Source organism: Lactuca virosa, chromosome 1 (assembly GCF_052849685.1).
Source record: "Lactuca virosa cultivar CGN04683 chromosome 1, Lactuca_virosa_CGN04683_v6, whole genome shotgun sequence".
NCBI classification, from domain to species: Eukaryota; Viridiplantae; Streptophyta; class Magnoliopsida; order Asterales; family Asteraceae; genus Lactuca; species Lactuca virosa.
In genome coordinates, this window is record NC_136426.1 from 8,808,566 (window position 1) to 8,831,810 (window position 23,245).

Here is a 23,245-nt window from a genome sequence, read left to right on the forward strand (position 1 = left end):
ATATTTCACATTTTAAGTATAATAATAAGTGATTTTTAAGAGTTTTCTTTCACTTATTAATAATAATAATAAGTGGTTTTAAAATTAAAGAACAATAATAATAAATAATAAAATCAAATTATAAAAATCATGAATATGTCATATTATCCATTCAAGTCTCTTTTGAAATGCAAATTTTCAATTTTATCACTTAGTTTATTATTTAGTATATGTTTCATATTTAAATAATAATATTAAACGTTTCTTAAAAGTCTTCTTCAACTTATTAATAATAATAAGTGGTTAAAAATTAATGATGAATAATTTTAAATGACAATAATATCAAATTATAAATTACATAACGTTAGCTACAAATAAATTATATTTTAGATGAACACCATTAATGAAATTAGAAAATAATCACATAAGTAAAAAATTAAATTAATCAATCATAACAATTGTTAAAAATAATACTAAATAGATAATTATATTTAATTCTATTAATGAGGAATGTGGGTTGATATCAATGAATATTATTGTTCAAAATAGTTGAGATTATATATATATATATATATATATATATATATATATATATATATATATATATATATATATATATATATATATATATATATATATATATATATATATATATAAATTAGTGTAAAAATGATATGTCAAAGTTAATGTCAATAACATAACCATTATAAACATATATTTTTCAATATTCTGACAATATTTCTAACCTGCGTCGCGCAACAGGCGGGAATTCGTCTGGTATATATATATATATATATATATATATATATATATATATATATATATATATATATATATATATATATATATAAGGTCTTCATTCCCCTTTTAAAGTAGTAAAAAAAAGTTAGGGAAATGGAGAGAGATAAAGTTGCAGAAGTGCTTCTAGATCTCATGGAATAAGGCATAATTTAGAACAAAAGTTTCCATCTCTTGCTTTCATAGAATATATATATATATATATATATATATATATATATATATATATATATATATATATATATATATATATGGGTCTGAGCTGGTCTGATCAAACGTTTTTGTATGACTTGATTCGGTCAACCTATTTGATATGGATAAAAAAAACTATAGATCGGTCCATTGATTTTCGACCCAGTCATGAAAATAAATAATTTGATTAAGAACACGTTTCTTCTTTTCACTCGTGTCCCTTCTCCTCTTTTTCCCTGTTCGCATTGTTTCTTGAGCCTCCTAAGTCCCAACTCGTTCTTTCAAGATCCTCCCATCTCTATCCTCCCTCCGTCCAGCCCCACCTAACCGTCCAACGCCGCCGTTGATCAACTGATTTTAGAACCAACAATCAACAAGGTTTGTGATATTATTTGTCACACCCCGAAACCGATGGCGGAAACGTTCCGGGGCGGAGGACGTCATGTGTAGCATCACAACCAATGAATAATAGCAATCATAGCAACACAACCAGTACAGTGAATACTAAAATAAAAATGTTTACATCAATTTGAAACTTTGTTTGAAACTTTGTTTGAATTACATTCAATAGCTTTGTATGGTCTAAACTTAAAACTCTTATTGCTCCAGTTCCTCGAGAATCCAGCAAGTACCTGTCTACTGATATTCTGAGAATACAAGCAGTTTTGAAAGAGTATCAGCATAAAGCTGGTGAGTTCATAAGCGGTGGTTTGTAGTGAAAAATCGTTGATGAGTTCGGAAAATATTTGTATAGTTCCAAGAAAATCCGATATTTTCCTTAGTGAGAAAGTAGTGTTTTCAATTATGTATAAAACCATGAATGCTTGTCACTGAAAACTGTAGTGATATGCGAAATTATTACTTCATGTGACTAGCTAATGGTAATCATGATGTAATAGCATTTCGTGTGTGAAACATTGTATGCTCGTTTCTGTTTGAAAAGCCTGAAAGTTCTCCAGTTGTAGTGTGTATTAGTTCTATTTAATGTAAATAAAACTGTTGAAGAGCGTTAAGTTGTAAACTAAAGGTGATTTATACATATTGTGAGTCGTATAACCATGCTTGATATGACTAGAGACCTTTCCAACGTTCTTCATGCGTCGAGTTAAATGACATTTGTACATCTCAGGCGTGCCCGCCTAACTGTAGCTAGCAGTCCAGATGTGGGATTGTCAGTCCCGAATAGATCTATTCACAAATCTCACGCTCTCCCTCCAGGAGACTCTGGTTATACTATGGTAGGATTTATCCCTGTACACCTAAGGGTACAGTAGTGAAGTAGTGCCTCACAGTATCGTACAATCTAGTTTACATGTAGTGTAGTAGCGTTCTACCGTAGTGAAAATCCGTATGTATACCGTATATAGTGATAATTATAGTTATGAATACCATGATAAAATAGTGATGTCAACTGTAAACGGTTTCTGTATTAATGCATATGATTAGTAGTGAAAGTTTCTATACTTGATATGTTTTAGAAAAATCCCAAACTATACCGATTATAGTTTGCATGTAAAACGTAGCGAATAGCGTGTCCGGAAAAACTATGCAATTTTAGTGAAAACGTCCCTTATGCTCAACGCAGTATAAAAGGGATTCAAGTATGAGATATTGCATAAGTTTTGAAAACATTTATGTTTAGCTTGTATTCCCCCCCCCCCCTTGAAAACATTAAAAACATGGAAAATGTAGGGGTATCAACTCACAGTTGTTGTGTGAAAGCGTTGACTGAAATGAAGATCCTCGAGTTGTTGCACGTGACACTTAACGAAATCCGGGACTTGATCGAATCGATGAAAGTGGGTTTTCAGACAAAAGCACCACTTAAAAGGTGTTTACGGCCGTGAACAAGGGTTTACGGTCGACTGGTAGTTTACGGTTTCTGAAGGCTTGATGAGTTTACGGCCGTAAACTCAAGAACAGAGTTTACGGTCTTTGAAGGCTTGGACCGTAAACTCAAGAACAGGGTTTACGGTCTTTGAAGATGGACCGTAAACTCAAGAACGATGGTGCTGATTTCGAAGAGATAAGCGTTTCCATACGTTCCGAAGTGACTCCAAACGGTGTTTCTCGATGTTTTCCCGAAATTTGAAGGTGTTTTTAGGTGTTTACGGTCAAGGTTCGTAGAGAGAGAAGGAGAGAGTTTTTTCCAGAAATGTTCAAATGAAGGTGGAGGTCTCGTATTTATAGGGGTTTTGTGGTCGGTGGTGGGGTCCACTCTTTACTGGCCGTAAACGGGTTTACGGCCGTAAACGGGTTTACGGCCGTAAACTGGTTTACGGGCGTAAACGGGTTTACGGCCGTAAACTAGTTTACGGTCGTAACCTCACTTAGACCGGAAATGTTTGGTTTTTCGAGATATTCTGGTTCCCGCGCGAGTTTTGGTTCGGACTCGCGAATAATTTAATTATATATAACTAGATTATTTTCTAAACCAAGAAGTTTGACGGAAAAGTTAATGAATTCGAATTTTTATTAACGGAAATCGCGTAACGGAAACGGACGAAGTTTCGGGTTGTCACATCATCCCCCCGTTAGAGGGAATTTCGTCCCGAAATTCGAACATAGAATACAAATCATGGGTTAGGAAAGAGATGCGGATATTTCTTTTTCATCCGATCTTCGCGCTCCCAAGTGAATTCAGGTCCCCGCTTGGCATTCCAGCGAACCTTCACTATCGAGATGCGACTTTGTTTCGTTCGTTTGATCTCTCTGTCCATGATTTCGACCGGTTCTTCCACGAAGTTGAGGTTCTCGTTGATTTCAATATCATCGAGAGGAATCACAAGTGTCTCATCGGACAGACACTTCTTTAGGTTCGATACGTGGAAAACAGGATGGATGTTGCTGAGCTCTCGCGGTAATTGGAGTTTGTATGCTACGGGACCGATCCTAGCAAGGATCTCAAACGGTCCAATGTACCTTGGGTTTAGCTTTCCACGCTTCCCAAAGCGTATCATGCCTTTCCAGGGTGAGACCTTCAGAAGGACGCGGTCACTAACCTGGAACTCCAAGGGTTTTCGTCTCTTATCGGCGTAGCTCTCTTGTCTATCTCGTGAGGCTTTCAGTCGTTCTCGGATTTGCACAATCTTTTCAGTTGTCTCTCGGATGATCTCAGGACCAGTGAGAGTACTGTCGGGAACTTGACCCCTGGCTAGCTGCATATCACCCACCTCAGCCCAGCACAGAGGGGATCTGCACTTACGGCCATAGAGGGCTTCAAACGGCGCAGCCTTGATGCTGGTATGGTAGCTGTTGTTGTAGGAAAGTTCAACCAAAGGAAGACGAGTGTCCCATGATGCGCCGAAATCGATGACGCAGGCTCTCAAAATGTCTTCCAATGTCTGAATTGTTCTCTCACTCTGTCCATTAGTCTGCGGATGATAAGCCGTGCTCATATCCAATTTAGTTCCAAGAGCTTCCTGTAGTGACTGCTAGAACCTCGATGTAAACCTCCTATCTCGATCGGAGATAATGGATGCAGGTACACCATGAAGGCGAACTATCTCTTAAAGGTAGATCCGTGTGAGTCTCTCTATCTTGGAGCTTTCTTTGATTGGCAGGAAGTGGGCGGACTTCGTCAACCGATCGATAATTACCCAGATGGCATCGTGCCCACTCGGAGATCTGGGTAACTTGGTGATAAAATCCATGGTTATCCCTTCCCACTTCCACTCAGGTATTTCCGGCTGCTGAAGTAGACCTGAGGGCTTCTGATATTCGACCTTCACCTTGGCGCAAGTCAGGCACTTGCCCACGAAGGTAGCAATCTCTACTTTCATGTTTGGCCACCAATAGAGTTGTTTGAGATCCAAGTACATCTTATCCAACCCTGGGTGAACGGAGTATTTCGTCCTGTGAGCTTCGTTCATTACAACCTCTCTGTAACCACCGAACTTTGGGGTCCAGATCCGGTCCATGAAATAATAGACTCCGTCTCCCTTGATCTCTAGGTTCTTTTCCATTCCTCTCAACGCTTCACCCGGCATGTTCTCTGGTTTTAAGGCTTCCAGCTGAGCCTCCTTGATTTGTGCGGATAAATGGGAATGGATAGTCATGGTCAGTGCCTTCACCTTACGCCCTGAATACTCCTTTCGACTGAGGGCATCCGCTACCACATTGGCCTTGTCGGGATGATAGCGAAGTTCGCACTCGTAGTCACTGAGTAGCTCTACCCATTGCCGTTGTCTCATGTTTAACTCCTTTTGATCAAGAATATGCTGTAAGCTCTTATGGTCGGTGAAGATAGTGCACTTGGTTCCATAGAGATAGTGTCTCCAGATCTTTAACGCAAAGACCACTGCTCCCAATTCTAAATCGTGAGTTGTGTAATTGACTTCGTGTGTTTTCAACTGCCTCGAGGCATAGGCGATGACCTTTCCTCTCTGCATGAGCACACACCCTAGGCCCTGATTGGATGCATCACAGTAAACTACGAAGTCTTCCGTCCCTTCGGGCAGGGACAATATAGGTGCGCTGCACAGGGCCCGCTTCAATGTTTGAAATGCAGTGTCTTGCTTGGCTTCCCAACTGAAGGTTATACCCTTCTGTGTCAGGGTAGTTAAAGGCTTAGCGATTCTGGAGAAGTTCTGGATGAACGTGCGATAATAGCCCGCGAGACCCAAGAATTGCCGGATTTCCGTGGGTGTCTTTGGTGCAGACCAATTCTCAATCGCTTTGATCTTGGAAGGGTCCACGTGTATTCCTTCCTTGCTAATCACGTGTCCTAGGAAATTTACCTTCCTGATCCAGAATTCGCACTTCGAGAATTTCACGTATAGTTTTTTCTGCCCTTAATGTTTCCAACACCTGCCTTAAGTGTTGTTTATGATCATTCTCACTCCGCGAATAGACAAGTATATCGTCGATGAACACAATCACAAACTTGTCTAAGAAAGGGCGGCACACCCGATTCATCAGGTCCATGAATACTGTCGGTGCGTTGGTTAGACCAAAGGGCATTACTACAAACTCGTAGTGTCCATAGCGAGTTCGGAATGCTGTTTTGGGTACATCATTCTCATGAACTCACAACTGATGGTACCCTGATCTTAGATCTATCTTTGAGAAATAACTGGCTCCCTGAAGTTGGTCGAAAAGATCGTCGATTCTGGGTAAGGGATATCGGTTCTTGATGGTAAGCTTATTCAGCTCTCGGTAGTCAATGCACATCCGAAAGGATCCATCTTTCTTTTTCACGAATAAGATCGGAGCTCCCCATGGTGAGGAACTCAGCCTTATGAATCCTTTGCTGATCAGCTCATTGAGCTGACTGGATAATTCTTGCATTTCCGCTGGCACTAAACGGTAAGGAGATTTAGCTACAGGAGTCGCTCCGGGGATCAAGTCGATACGAAACTCGACTTGGCGCTCGGCAGGGGTTCCTGGGAGATCTTCGGGGAAAACGTCAGGAAAGTTACAGACTTCGGGGATGCTCTCGAGGTCTCTAACTTTTTGCGTTTTGTCGACAACATGAGCTAGGAATGCATGGCACTCCTTCCGCAGATACTTCTGAGCTTTGATGCACAAAATGATACGGAGGTTCGAGCTAGGCTTATCTCCGTAAATCATGAGGGTTTCGCCAGAGGGAAGATTGAGACGGATAGCCTTCTCGAAGCAAAGAATATCAGCATGATTGGAGCTCAACCAGTCCATGCCGATAATGACGTCAAAACTCTTGATGGACACAGGCATAAGGTCGATGGGAAACGAATAATTGTCTAGAGTAAGAGTACAGCCTATGAATATGTCGTTAGTGCTCTCCTTCTTTCCGTTAGCCATCTCGACGGTAAATGTTTCGGTTAGAGGTTGGGATTTACATTTGATTAGATGTTTGAATGTATGACTAATAAAACTCCTCTCCGCACCAGAATCGAAGAGAATGCATGCATAAGAGTTGTCAAGGAGGAACGTACCCGTAACAACGGTAGGATCAGCAACTGCTTCCTCCTGGCCCATCACCAGAACTCTCCCTGTATTGCCAGAAGTTGTTGCCTTGGGGCAGTTTCTCCTGAAGTGCCCAGCCTCTCCACATCCATAACAAGATTGACCAGCGCCCGCTCCCGAAGCCTGGTTGGTTGGTTGGGTTGGCACCTTGCAGTATCGAGCTGTGTGTCCTTTCTTTCCACAACTATTGCAACTCAACTCACGGAAGGGTCCGTGATGATGGAAGGTACACTTGTTGCACAGGGGTAGTTTTCCAGCATAACCACTGGTAGGAGATTGGGTGGTTGGAACAGCAGTGGGAGCAGCAGCAGGAGCAGTAACAGCATGAACTGCCACTGTTTGTTGTTTCTTGGAGGGCTCCTGCGAAGACTGACCCTTTCGTTTGTTACCAAACTTCTTCTTCTTCCCACCGCTTTCCTTTTGTGGCTCGGAGACAGCTGTCACCTCATCCAGATCGATTCCATGATCGATCAGAGTCTGTGCCAGATCCTTGGCGCTTTCAAAAGTAATCGGTCTAGCAGCCAAGACATTCCCCTTTGTTGGTTGTGTCAGTCCCCAAATGTACCTTTCGATTTTCTTGCTTTCCGGGGTGACCATTCCCGGACAGAGGAGAGCCAGATCACAAAATCTCGCGGTGTAGGCAGCGATGTCAGAACCCTTCATCTTCAAGTTCCAGAGTTCGTGTTCCAACTTTTGTACTTCGCCCCTCGGGCAGTACTCCGCGAGCATGAGCTCCTTCAGTCTTTCCCAACCCATGGCGTTAGCCACTGGCAGGGTTAGGGTTTTGACTCGACCATTCCACCAGGTCAAGGCTCTTTCGGTGAAGGTGCAGGCGGCGAACTTCACCTTGTTTTCTTCAGAACAAACGCAAATTTCGAAGATGGATTCGATCTTCTCGAACCATCGAGTCAGGGCGATGACACCTCCATTTCCGTCGAAGGACTTGGGTTTTGCAGTCATGAAGTCCTTGTAGGAACATTCTTTTTGATGTCCCTGACTTCCACCTGGTCTCTGTGGGTCGGTTCCACCTCCAGCCCCACCAGCATTCACTTGTGCCATTGCTGCAGTCACGGCGGCGGTAACTGCTGCCTGAAACATGACAGGGTCGAACTGAGGAGGTGGTGGTGGTAGCGGAGTGTCGTCGTTCCTTCTGATGGGTCTTGGTCGAGGTGGCATCTCGTTCTAGAAAACAGTCAGGAAGAAGAGGACGGTAAGTCCTCGAGATATATATAAAACAAAATATATCTCATCCTGATAATAAAAGTATACTACCAAGCGATAAGCACAGAAAGGTTACAAACGCAAGTAAGTTATCGCTTAAGGGCGAAGAGGTAGCAACACTTAGAGTGAATCTGTATACTGATTTTGGCTCTAACGAAGATACTCCTATAGTATTTTATGTGGGATGATTTTGGTAAGTTTTAGGCCTGCTGTAACACCACAGTCACTCCCAAGCACATGTTGGTCATGTCTCGACGGAATATAGTTGATCAGGCTATATTCACCCTAGACATGATTACATAACTGCCCAGGTTTAACCGCAGCGTTCCAACATCCAAATACTTTTTATTTTGTTCTACTAGAGACACGAACTTTGTTATGTATGCATGCTCGTATACTTTTATAAAAATACTTATATTTTTGAAAGTATACTTTTAGCGTAGAGCACTTAGGCCCCTTAGTGTTTACAGTTGTATACCACGTAAGGCTCGGTATACTTGTTCACTATAAACCTGGCTCTAATACCAATCTGTCACACCCCGAAACCGATGGCGGAAACGTTCCGGGGCGGAGGACGTCATGTGTAGCATCACAACCAATGAATAATAGCAATCATAGCAACACAACCAGTACAGTGAATACTAAAATAAAAATGTTTACATCAATTTAAAACTTTGTCTGAAACTTTGTTTGAATTACATTCAATAGCTTTGTATAGTCTAAACTTAAAACTCTTATTGCTCCAGTTCCTCGAGAATCCAGCAAGTACCTGTCTACTGATTTCCTGAGAATACAAGCAGTTTTGAAAGAGTATCAGCATAAAGCTGGTGAGTTCATAAGCGGTGGTTTGTAGTGAAAAATCGTTGATGAGTTCGGAAAATATTTGTATAGTTCCAAGAAAATCCGATATTTTCTTTAGTGAGAAAGTAGTGTTTTCAATTCTGTATAAAACCATGAATGTTTGTCACTGAAAACTGTAGTGATATGCGAAATTATTACTTCATGTGACTAGCTAATGGTAATCATGATGTAATAGCATTTCGTGCGTGAAACATTGTATGCTCGTTTCTGTTTGAAAAGCCTGAAAGTTCTCCAGTTGTAGTGTGTATTAGTTCTATTTAATGTAAATAAAACTGTTGAAGAGCGTTAAGTTGTAAACTAAAGGTGATTTATACATATTGTGAGTCGTATAACCATGCTTGATATGACTAGAGACCTTTCCAACGTTCTTCATGCGTCGAGTTAAATGACATTTGTACATCTCAGGTGTGCCCGCCTAACTGTAGCTAGCAGTCCATATGTGGGATTGTCAGTCCCGAATAGATCTATTCACAAATCTCACGCTCTCCCTCCAGGAGACTCTGGTTATACTATGGTAGGATTTATCCCTGTACACCTAAGGGTACAGTAGTGAAGTAGTGCCTCACAGTATCGTACAATCTGGTTTACATGTAGTGTAGTAGCGTTCTACCGTAGTGAAAATCCGTATGTATACCGTATATAGTGATAATTACAGTTATGAATATCATGATAAAATAGTGATGTAAACTGTAAACGGTTTCTGTATTAATGCATATGATTAGTAGTGAAAGTTTCTATACTTGATATGTTTTAAAAAAATCCCAAACTATACCGATTATAGTTTGCATGTAAAACATAGCGAATAGCGTGTCCGGAAAAACTATGCAATTTTAGTGAAAACGTCCCTTATGCTCAACGTAGTACAAAAGGGATTCAAGTATGAGATATTGCATAAGTTTTGAAAACATTTATGTTTACCTTGTATTCCCCCCCTTGAAAACATTAAAAACATGGAAAATGTAGGGGTATGAACTCACAGTTGTTGTGTGAAAGCGTTGACTGAAATGAAGATCCTCGAGTTGTTGCACGTGACACTTAACGAAATCCGGGACTTGATCGAATCGATGAAAGTGGGTTTTCAGACAAAAGCACCACTTAAAAGGTGGTTACGACCGTGAACAAGGGTTTACGGTCGACTGGTAGTTTACGGTTTCTGAAGGCTTGATGAGTTTACGGCCGTAAACTCAAGAACAGAGTTTACGGTCTTTGAAGGCTTCGACCGTAAACTCAAGAACAGGGTTTACGGTCTTTGAAGATGGACCGTAAACTCAAGAACGATGGTGATGATTTCGAAGAGATAAGCGTTTCCAGACGTTCCGAAGTGACTCCAAACGGTGTTTCTCGATGTTTTCCTGAAATTTGAAGGTGTTTTTAGGTGTTTACGGTCAAGGTTCTTAGAAAGAGAAGGAGATAGTTTTTGGCCAGAAATGTTCAAATGAAGGTGGAGGTCTCGTATTTATAGGGGTTTTGTGGTCGGTGGTGGGGTCCACTCTTTACTGGCCGTAAACGGGTTTACGGTCGTAAACGAGTTTACGGTCGTAAACTAGTTTACGGTCGTAACCTCACTTAGACCGGAAATGTTTGGTTTTTCGAGATATTCGGGTTCCCGCGCGATTTTTGGTTCCGACTCGCAAATAATTTAATTATATATAACTAGATTATTTTCTAAACCAAGAAGTTTGACGGTAAAGTTAATGAATTCGAATTTTTATTTACGGAAATCGCGTAACGGAAACGGACGAAGTTTCGGGTTGTCACATTATTCTTCTGCTGTTTCCAAACGCTTTCTTCCTTCGGTCGATAAGCTTCTATGCTACTTTTAAATCTATACATTTTATTTCCGGCGAGACTTGAACCATCAATCTTTGACTAAAAGGCATCTTTCTGTTATAGATCCGAAATATGGTCAGGTGTATAGAAAACGGGCCAAGGGATAAGGATCAGGGTTTTTTTTTAATTCATGCTATTAGATAAGTAGTCTTGAGTCTTTTAAATTATTAGAGTTATCTAGTTAGTTATTCTTATCAATTGTTGGTGCTGGAGTCAATTGAGGATCTTTACCTATTTATAGGGTTGTTTTTTATTAATAAAGATATGCATGAATTAATCAGTAATTTAGGATTTCTCCATCATATTCTTAGTTTTAGCTTAGCCTCCGATCTTAGAGGTTAGGCTTCTTGGTGTTCACAGCAGGAGGTGGTCAATACACAGGTCCACTCACAAGATCGAGATCCCGGGCTGTAACAAGTTTGGTATCAGAGCCGCTTGTGATGGCATCGTCGGAGGAAGTGATGAAAAAACTAGAAGAGTTCATGATTCAACAAACCCAAAGCACGAGCGATTTGAAGGGGGCGATTGCTGCCTTGCAAGCTAAGCAGTCAGCGCTAGAGGAAAGCATCGTGTCGCAATCTCGCAACAAAAAACAGGTATCAGAAGCCGATGGGGATAACCGGTTTGAGGATTTCAACGAGCTAAGCCTACGGAGAGGGAAGGGGATCATGAAAGGCGAAACACAAACTAGCAAAGGGATGGGGCAGGGGTTTTCTACAGTAGTGGGTTGAGGAAGAGGGAATTTTGGCTCCAACTCTTTTGCTCAAAACTCCAACTTCTATTCAGGAAGAATGGGCGGGAGAGATACAGAGTCATGGAAGAAGGCTGATTCCCAACCTTTCAGACACAACTGGGAAGCTCAGAAAAACAAAGGGTCAAGTCACACTCGATTGCACGGACAGGAACGAGGGGGTAAGACATGGGAGGAAGCAGAGGAAGAAGTCGAGTATCGGGGAAACCGGATACCTAGGTTCACCAAAATGGAATTTCCGACTTACAATGGCAAGGAAGACCCACTTGCATGGTTGCAAAAAGTGTGAGGATTTCTTCGAAGAGCAACAAACACCACCAGAAGCTTGGGTACGACAAGCTACATTTGTGCTTCAAGATAGTGCAAGTTCTTGGTACCAAAATCTGAGACAAATGAAGGGCCGGTTGAATTGGGTGGAGTTCTCAGAAGAATGTAAAATTCGCTTCGGGCCACTAATGAGTATGAACCCACTGGGCGAGTTGAGACGGATTCGCAAACAGGGACAGTTGAAGAATATTGTGCTAGTTTTGAAAAATCACTAGAAAGAACCACGGGGGTTACACCGGATCAAAGTTTGTGGCACTTCTGTGCAGGGCTAAAAAAATCCCATACGTTATGAAGTAGAATTCGCAAGACCGGTGACACTTTACTTTGCAATGAACTTAGCCCAGCAAGTCGAACTACGACTAACGGAAGCCGGTAATCTAAGATATTGGGGGACAACCACAAAAAAACCCCAACCAGACTACCGGAGGCACCAAGAACCGGGACACCGGAGGGAAAATTGAAGTACGCAACCCAACATGGAAAAACTGACATTAGCGGAGATGGCGGAACGACGAGCAAAAGGCTTATGCTTTAACTGTTATGAGCTATTTTCAGTTGGACACAAATTTGCCAAATTATTTTGTATTATGCTATCTGACGACAAGGAAGAGATAAAAATCGAGCCCACACTTGATGAAATACCAACAATTTCACTAAATGCCATCAGGGGAGCGACAACTGATCAAACTTTCCAAGTACAAGCAAGGGTAGGTAATGGGATTGCATGGGTACTCTTAGACAGTGGGAGTACTCATAATTTCATTGCAAGGAGGACAGCCCAATAGCTCCAACTGACCGTGGAAGAGAAGTCGGGGCTGTGAGTGGCATTACCAGATGGCGGAAAAATGGCTAGTAATGGTATTTCAAGAGGACTTCAGCAATCAGTTCAAGGTTACGACTTCAAGGCCGATTTATTTTCAATTCCTCTCGAGGGCTTTGATCTTGTTTTAGGGGTTCGTTGGTTGCAAAAATTAGGACCAATATTGTGGGACTTCACGGTACGAGAAATTGAGTTTAAAATTGATGGCACTACCATCAAATGGAATGGCGAAATACCAGACACAGTGACTTTGGCCACCCTTACTGCCAAGAATGAAGAAGAGCCAAACCTACACCAACTTTTGGATGAATTCATAGAAGTATTTGAGAAACTCGTTGGTCTTCCTCCCACACGAGCTTGTGATCATAGAATTCGCCAACACAAGGACACTGAGACAATCACAGTCAGGCCATTTCGCTACCCACACCTCCTCAAAGACGAGATTGAAAAACAGTGAACCGAGATGTTACAGAGCGGGGTAATCCGTCCCGGCCAGTCTCCATATTCTTCTCCGGTGCTTCTCGTGAAAAAACATGATGGAACATGGTGATTTTGTGTAGATTACAGGGAGTTAAATGCAAAAACTGTCAAAGATAAATTCCCAATACCTATGGTAGACGAACTCCTTGATGAACTACATGGTGCATCCATATTCACGAAACTTGACTTGGGTTCTGGCTACCATCAAATCCGTATGCACCCAAACGATGTGGAAAAAAGGCTTTTCGAACACACCATGGACATTTTGAATTCATGGTTATGCCCTTTGGGCTAGCAAACGCACCGTCTACTTTTCAAAGTCTCATGAACGACCTCTTTAGCGCCCAACTCAGGAGGTACGTTTTAGTTTTTTTGATGATATATTAATTTATAGTCACTCCCTCGCAGAACATCTTATATGCCTTCAGACCGTCCTATCGCTTATCCGCAACCATGGACTATATTTAAAAAAATCAAAATGTTTCTTCGGGTGCAAGGAGGTCGCGTATCTGGGGCACATTATTCATAAAACTGGTGTATCAGTAGACCAGACTAAGATTGAAGCCATTCAAAGCTGGCCAAAACCACATAACGTGCGGACCTTGAGAGGCTTCCTGGGTCTATTGTGACAACCCGAACCAACGAAAGTCAAATCCCGTTAAATAAATTTTCGAATTTTATTCTTTTTGTCAAACTTGTAAGGGTTGAAAACAACTTAGATTATATAAATTGAATTTATATAAGTTTCGGGTCTAAAATCGTGCGAGAAAATCAAGTTTTTCTTCGAAAATCAGCCAAGTCTCGAGCAACCTGGTGTTCACGGCCGCACTCGTGTTCACGGTCGTAAACCGTTCACGACCGTGAACCGTGCACGGCTGGGTGGACCCCACCACCGACCATGAACCCAACCTATATATATATATATATATATATATATATATATATATATATATATATATATATATATATATATATATATATATATGTGTGTGTGTGTGTGTGTTCCTACCCTCATTTATACTTTTATGGCCGAAAACCTACTTTCTCTCTCTAAAACCATCAACCGAAAACTCAAGTTTTCTCTTCATCTATCACCCAAATTCTCCTTGGAACTCGTTTTGGAGCATCAAGCATTCATCCTTTCATCAAATCAAGCATTCCTTGTTCTTGATTTCACGGCCGTAAACCCTTCAAATCTTCAAATCTTCAAGGGCCAAAATCAGTTCACGGCCGTAAACCATTCAAAGACCGTAAACCCTTCAAGGGCAGGGAATCGTTCACGGCCGAGAACAGTTCACGGTCGAAAACCCTTCACGGCCGCAATCAGCCCTACATCGTGAATCTTGGCTGCAAACCTACTTTTCCTCCTCGATTGAGTCTCAGTAACATTCCTTAACCAAAAGCAAGTGTTTTTCTTACACTTTAACTAATGGATTCGCTAATTTAAATACAAATATGTGATTAATTATTATTAGGATTCCGTTAAACTTCACGTACAACAACTCGAGGGTCCTCATTTCCAGTCTCGTTGTCCGGCACATACACGCATCCAACTGTGAGTTCATACCCCTATGTTTTCTCTATTTTATCGTTTTCAGGGGGGAATACAAGCCAAACACAAATAGTTTTTGTGAACTTTATACACAGAATTTCAGCAGGGCTAAAACTTATGCAATTGATACAACCAAAAGATCACTACTTTTTATAAAGTATTTATATATTTTATCTATTTTGTAACATGCTGAGCATAAGGGAAGTTTTTAACTCACAACTATAATTGCATAGTTTTCAGAACAATACATGAACCGAGTACTTAACACACATGCAAACTATAATAGGTATAGTTTGGGATTTCAATACACAGTTTATTCATCTCAGGTTTATACATTAACAATCATATAAACTATGACAAATATAGTTTATGGTATACATTACTACTTGCTAAAAATATAAGAGTACCATACTAAATAGTTATTTAAGTATAATTATTTTTACTCTACAAGACATATGTATAGATTCAAGTACAAGTGAACATTACATTACACGTAAACCAGTTAATACATGGTTGTGAGACATCACTTCAATTGTACCCTTCGGGGTACGGGTTAAATCCTATCATAGTATAACCAGAGTCTCCTGGAGGGAGAGCGTGAGATTTATGAATAGATCTATTCGGGATTGACTATCCCACACCTGAACTGCTAGCTACAGTTAGGCAGGCATGCCTGGGGTGACAAATGTCATAACATCCAACACCTGAAGAACTTTGTAGAGGTCACTAGGTCATATCAAGCATGGTTATACGAACTCACAACAGTATAAACTAACCTTTGTTTACGAGATTTCATTCTTCATTAGTTTTATTTTAATTAATAGAACTACTACACATTATATTGGGGGAGTTCCAGGGGATAAAATACATAGTTTTATTTTAATTAATAAAACTACTATACATACTGGTGCTATCCAGGGTTTCTATACAGAACATGCTATATATACTGGAGTTGACCAGAATTTTCATACAATACATTACTTACATTACTGGTGGTAGCCAGGGGTTTCATACAAGTACTTTCATACACAAAATCGAATTCAATAACGATCATACAATTGGTCTTAGGGTTTAACACTACCTTTTTATTTATGAAAATATTGGATTTTCTTGGAAACATACAAACATTTTCATTGATTCATTAGCAAGTTTTCACTACAAAAACATGCTTATGAACTCACCAGCTTTAATGCTGATACTCTTTCAAAACCGCTTGTATTCTCATGAAATCAGTAGACATGTACTCCTGCAGGCTTTTGAGAAGACGGAGCATATAGAGTCACGTCTTTTATATTTTGCTATACTTTTAATGTATACAAACTATGTATTAACAGATGTAAATATTTTACTTATTCAATGTAATGGTTGTGTTTACTTTGATTACTATGATGCAATTGTTGTGATACTATACATGACGTCCTCCACCCCTGAACGTTTCCGCCATTTCAGTTTAGAGGTGTGACATCTATCCGGGTATTACAGAAAATTCATCAAAAACTACAGGGTCATCGCAACACCTCTTACTAGCATGCTCAGACGTAACAGCTTTGCATGGACTCCGGAATCTGATGCAGCTTTTTTGGATCTCAAGGAGGCTCTTTCACAAGCTCCAGTCCTCGCATTACCTGATTTCGATGTTTTATTCGTGGTGGAATGTGACGCCTCCGGTATAGGCATTGGGGCAATACTACAACAAAAATCTCACCCGGTTGCGTACTTCAGCTGGAAATTAGATGACCGCCACCACAAACTACCAGCTTATGAACGCGAGTTGATCGGGTTAGCAAAGGCGGTCTCTCATTGGCGGCCGTATCTTTGGGGTCGACATTTCTTGATAAAAACCGACCATTATAGTTTAAAATATCTCTTGGAACAATGACTAACCACTTCACCCCAACAACATTGGGTGAGTAAATTGACTGGGTTTGACTTTGAGGTCAAATATCGGTCGGGCTCGCTCAACCAAGTTGTTGATGCCTTGTCTCGACGGGAAGACGAGACGCTCCAGGATGCTCTCCTTGCCACTTCGACGGTCTCCACACTCATGACTGATGTACTTTCCTCAGTAAAACTAGAAATCGATAATAATCCAGATTTGCGGGATCGTCGCACACGTATCCTAGCCGGCACAGAAGGGGACCAGTGGAGGGTTAAAAATGATATCATCTTGTTTAACGGGCGAGTGCACTTGCTGCCTGACTCTCCGCTGGTTAACAAGGTCGTTTCCGAGGCACATGCAATGGCTCATGAAGGTACTCAAAAAACCATTGAACGAATTCATCGTGATTTTTATTGGAAAGGGTGGAAAGCCACAATTCAACACCATATCCATAATTATGAAATTTGTCAGCGCAACAAATGGGAAACTCTCCAACTAGCGGGTCTCCTACAACCCTTACCCATTCCCACGTCCATTTGGGTTGATATTTTAACGGATTTCGTGGAAGCTCTTCCCAAGGTTGCGGGAAAATCTGTGTTGCTTGTGGTAGTTGACCGTCTTTCTAAATATGCTCATTTCTTACCGCTCAGTCACCCCTACACGACAGAGACGGTAGCTAATTTGTTCTTTACAGAAATATTCAAGTTACATGGGTTACCGAAACAATTGTTTCTGATCGCGATAAGGTCTTCCAAAGTTCTTTTTGGAAGGAACTTTTTCGTCTTTCCGGGTCACGATTATCGTTCTCTACCGCTTATCACCCTCAAAGTGATGGTCATACGGAAGTTATTAATCCCACTATTGAGATGTATTTGCGGTGCATAACCGGAGATAAGCCGCGAAAGTGGTTGTCATGGCTTCCTTGGGCGGAATATTGTTATTACACTTCGTATCATACTTCCTTGAAGACAACCCCCTTTAAACTCGTTTATGGCAGGGATCCGCCCAAATTGTTAAACTATACCACTGGTGAGTCTAAAGTTGACGCAATGGATCTTGCTCTTAACGAGCGAACAGAGTTTTTGAAAGATGCACGGGCTAGACTGGCAGAGGCTCAACAACGCATGAAGGCTAATTATGACAGCAATCGTCGGTTTATCGAATACAAGGAAGGTGATTGGGTTTGGCTCAAGTTACAACCGTACCGCCAATTGACTGTTTCCAGAAATTCCATCACTAAGTTGTCCCAAAAATTTTATGGACCCTTCTCGGTGTTACAAAAGGTTGGGCCAGTTGTCTACCGGCTCCAGTTGCCCGAAGGGAGTCGAGTTCATAATGTGTTCCATGTATCCCTCTTGAAACCACATCATGGTCCCTCGCCAACTCAATTACCTGCACTTCCCCCTTTGACGGATGGAAAGACGTTATTGCAACCCTCTCGTGTGCTTAATGTTGGACGAGTTAATGGTAGAGTTGAGGTATTGGTTCGGTGGGATCAAGGAGGTGAGGTGAATGCTACATGGGAGGAGTTGTCTGCTTTTCGTGAAGCTTATCCTGAGTTTGAGCTTGAGGACAAGCTCATATTGGAGGAAGGGAGTAATGTTATAGATCCGAAATATGGTCAGGTGTACAGAAAACGAGCCAAGGGATAAGGATCATGGTTTTTTTTTTTCTTTTTTTTAATTCATGCTATTAGATAAGTAGTCTTGAGTCTTTTAAATTATTAGAGTTATCTAGTTAGTTATTCTTATCAATTGTTGGTGGTGGAGTCAATTGAGGATATTTACCTATTTATAGGGTTGTTTTTTATTAATAAAGATATGCATGAATTTATCAGTAATTTAGGAGTTCTCCATCGTATTCTTAGTTTTAGCTTAGCCTCCGATCCTGGAGGTTAGGCTTCTTGGTGTTCACGGCAGGAGGTGGTCAATACACAGGTCCACTCACAAGATCGAGATCCCGGGCTGTAACACTTTCCATCAATTCTTGATACCACTAGACTATAATCCTTTGGTACTTTGAGCGGTTTCTATGTAGTTTGACTCGGTTAAAATTTAGTTGAAACTTTTTTAATTTATTCGTTTGATGATGAAATTATAAATCAAATTGTTAATAATCGTATTAAAATTGTTACGTCTTCACATGAAATTGCCCTTAACTACGAATATTTTTTATTTTAATTTCACAAAACTACAAAAATGCTGATGTTTTTTAAATAAACTAAAACATTTAAAGTAAATACACCTTGAAGAGAGAGGATATATACATGTATATATATACCAAATCACGCTCTTCTGTTTCCAGCACAAGAAACCAAAACTAGTCTGAGAAGAAATGGGAAGATCTCCTTGTTCTGAAGAAAACTCCGTCAAAAAGGGTCCATGGACTCCTGAAGAAGATCAGAAGCTCACTGATTACATTCAGAAACATGGCCATGGAAGTTGGAGAGCTCTCCCTAAACTTGCAGGTATATTTTTTCTCTGATTCTTCGGCCCTTTGAAAGAACAACGACAAGGGTTTGTGTTATTTATAGACCCTTTTAGATGACGAATAATCCTCTTAAGAAAGTAGAGCTCCGTATCATATTGAATTATTAGACTGTAATGTAAAGTGAACTCATGATCTGGGAAACTTGGTTTGTAGGCCTGAAAAGATGTGGAAAGAGCTGCAGACTGAGATGGACGAATTATCTGAGACCAGATATCAAGAGAGGAAAATTCTCGAACGAAGAAGAGAACACAATTCTTCACCTTCACTCCATTCTTGGAAACAAGTATAATTAGTTATCCTTTAGTTTCCAATAATTAATCAGGGCTATAGCTTCATTTGTTTAGTCTATTTTTCACGTTAACAAACATGCTAAATGAATGAAACCCGCACGTCCAGAAAAATTAATAATTCATGAATTGACATCAATGTTATATGCAATAAAGGCATAAGCTTTCTGATGTTAGCGCTTGTTTTATTACCAAGTACAGATTTTATACAAAGATTCTTACTTTTTCTTTTTTTTTTTTGCTGTTTGTGTAAAGATGGTCTGCAATAGCGGCACATCTACCGGGGCGTACAGATAATGAGATCAAGAATTACTGGAATACACATTTGAAAAAGAGACTAATCCAGATGGGTATTGACCCGATGACCCATCAACCAAAAACCGACTTGTTTTCTTGCTTACCACAACTAATTGCACTAGCTAACCTCAAAGAGTTGCTTGAACATACTCAGTTAGCTCATAACCTCCAATATCTTAACCTTTTGAGACAGCCGACCATCATCGCTAATAATCCTGACTTAGCGACGGCATTAAATGCAACTAATTTTATGGTTACAAATCCAGAACCAAACCCATATTTTTCTAATGATTCTCTACAAGTAGGTCAAGGAAGGGTAGAAATGTCCGATTTTTTCTCTGTGGAAAATGCTCCTGTTGGTGGTGGTTGTTCGCAACCACTCCAACAACAAGTCCCTATTGATCAAGAAGTTGTGGGCCAGTGCCAGATGGGACTTATGAGCGACAAATCATCATCTTCCACGTGGAATCCTCTTCCGCCATTGAAGGACTCGTCAGGCAGCAACAATACTAACTCACAGGAGAACAGCAGCACCGTTAGCTACGGTGGCGGAGGAGCTTCTGCACTCAACTGGCCGGATTTTATTTTTGAAGATTCATTCTTGGAGGATAATTTGAGTGAAATACGTCAAATTTAATGAAAACGTTTACTCATGCACGGGTAGATTTTGAAAGCCCATTGACAGTTGTACGTTTTAAGTTTTAACTACCAGAGGTCGTGGATGTGCATTGCGGGTTGTAAGATATGGCATGCTGCTTCATGGATGGCCATGCATGCATGGCATTTGTTTTTCCTTTTTGTATTTTGTGATGCATTACGTGAATAGCAAGCAATTGATGGCATATGTAAACGAGGGTTTATATTTCTTTTTGATAAAGTATATAATCAAAATATCGAGTTTCATTTGAAAAAAATTATGTCTTATTATGATTCTAATGATTGAGGATTATTTTATTAATTTGTTATTTTCTTTATTTCGAGCACTATATTTATTGTGAGATAATAAAGGATATATACACTGAATTCTTCATATTTTCAACTATTTAATAAGAAATTTTTAAACTTAATTTTTTAACAGTAAAATCCAAACTACCGGCAATTTTTGACACGTTTATCCTTTTTTACCGATTAGTCGGTAATTAGGACTGTACTGTCAATAAAATAAAGTTTAAGACTTTCTTGTCAAATTTTGAATTACGACCTTACTGTAAAAAAAAATTAAATTTAGGACTTTTTTTTCAAATCGTTGAAAATATTGGAATTTTAGTGTATATATATATATTCATTTTTTTTGTTAGAAATCTAATAGTATGATAGTTTTTAAGCATAAGAGTTATTGGAACCTGCTCTGATCAGCTAGATTCTATTGAAATTGTTAATGTTTGTTTCTTGTTAAATAATTTTTTTTAATCTCGACAAACCGACATTGAAAAAAATGGAGATAATCAAGAAATAAAGAAAGAACCATAGTTGTTTTGGCTTTTTGCAGTCCTAAAAATGGAGAACTAAGAAATCGGAATAGACGAATCTGCCCTTCTTACCCTTTCTCCACATTCACACCCTTTTTACTAGGTGTGTGTTGTTTGTGTTTGTACAATATGTCCCCTCTTTTCAGTTCAAGATTTGGCGGCGAACCAAGAAGACAGCTTTACAAGTCTTCTCACCCTCTCTCGTTCTCTATTGTGTATTTGTTTCCCATGATGATCGTGATTGTAGCAAGGTAAAGATGATGATGGTAAAAAAAATAGTGGTGTTGCGACGAAAATCACAATTAAAAGTTCTTGGGCTACGAATTGGCTCTCACGAGGCTGATAACTTTATTTGTTTCTAGGGAAACCAAGACTATACACAAAAGTCCCAATATTTTCAACGATTTGATAGTAAAGTCCTAAACTTTATTTTTTTGACAGTAAAGTCATAATTATCGTTTTGACAAGAAAGTCCTAAACTTTTTTTTACAGTAAAGTCCTAATTACCGGGTAACCGGCAAAAAATGGTAAGCGTGTCAAAAACTGACGGTACTTAAGACTATACTGTCAAAAAAAATAAAGTTTAGGACTTTCTTATCAAATCGTTGAAAATATTGAGACTTTAGTGTATATATCCCGAAATAATAAAATAAGATTCTTATATTTGTATATTTGTACCATAGACACGAAACACATATAAAACAAAAATACAATAAAATTTATAATTAAACAAAATTCATGTATATAAAAATAAAAACATACAGAAATCTTTAATTTTTTTTTTGAGTCATAGTAATTTGGCGATACGATTTTACGGTTTAATTTTGAAATCTCATATATATATATATATATATATATATATATATATATATATATATATATATATATATATATATATATATATATATATATGGAAAAGTTCAATAGAAAACCATAATTAATAAATGTACCAAATAACCAATCCAAAACGTCGAAATTTAAAACGATCAGCGGCAAAAGAAATGGTTGTAGACTTTTACAATGGACGTACATGCACCGGATTATAACAAAACTCATTTTATTTTTTTTAGTTTAAAATATTTTTAAGCCATGTTTTTTATCAAAAAAGAAAAAAAAAATGAATATACCATTGTTCGTAATTTTGCGTCCTCTTTCCATAGAGATCCATATTGATATATAAAAATGATTTTTTTTTTCAGAAAACTCACTTCATTTTCTTTGTTTGTTGAAAAATAAGTATATTTTTTATAGAAAAAAATTAATAAATATATCAAAGTTCATACGTTTTGGTACTTTTTAAACATAGATTCATATTGATGTTAAAAAATCGATATTTCAGTTCAGATTCACATTGTGAACCTGTTCAGATTCACATTGTGAACCTTCTCAGATTCACAGTGTGCATAATACTAAGTCAGATTCACAATGTGAATCTTAACTGATCGAGTTTTTTCATATTGTGAATGTTAAAAATTGAAATATTTACAGTTTAGATTCACAGTGTGAATCTACACTGATCGAGGTTTTTTTAGTCGTTATTGATGTTTATTAATAGAGTACAAAAAATTAATATTTTTGATATAATTAGTTTTTTTTTTTTTTGATAAAAATAAACTTAAATATTGAAAAAAATAATAAAATGAAATGGATTTTTTTCGAAAAAAAATTCGTTTTTTATATATCAACATGGATCTCTATGGAAAAAGGACGAAAAATCGAGGACAACGGTATATTCGGTTTTCTATTCGATAAAAAATGTGGCCTAAAAAAAATTTTAAACGAAAAAAAGAAGTGGATTTTTTGGTATAATCCGGTGTGTGTGCGTCCAAATATACAAGTGTACATCTATTTCCTTGGCCGTTGATCATTATGATTTCCGACGTTCACAATTGGTTACTTGGTTCCTTGTTAATTATGGTTTTCTATTGAACCTCACCTATATATATATATATATATATATATATATATATATATATATATATATATATATATATATATATATATAAGTGAATATATGGATGTCATGTATGTAATATTATGTATAGAACCATCTAAATAAACTTCAT

At 38.9% G+C, this 23,245-nt stretch overlaps 1 protein-coding gene across 1 annotated transcript; it reads left to right on the plus strand.

Annotated features, from left to right (window-relative positions):
• Positions 1-18,948: 18,948 nt before the first annotated feature.
• MYB93 (myb domain protein 93) lies at positions 18,949-20,386 on the plus strand. The gene is made up of 3 exons (XM_079067037.1): positions 18,949-19,103; positions 19,280-19,409; positions 19,669-20,386. The coding sequence occupies exons 1-3, from the start codon at positions 18,971-18,973 to the stop codon at positions 20,345-20,347; spliced, it is 942 nt and encodes a 313-aa protein (XP_078923163.1). The 5' UTR covers positions 18,949-18,970; the 3' UTR covers positions 20,348-20,386.
• The last annotated feature ends 2,859 nt before the right edge of the window (positions 20,387-23,245 follow it).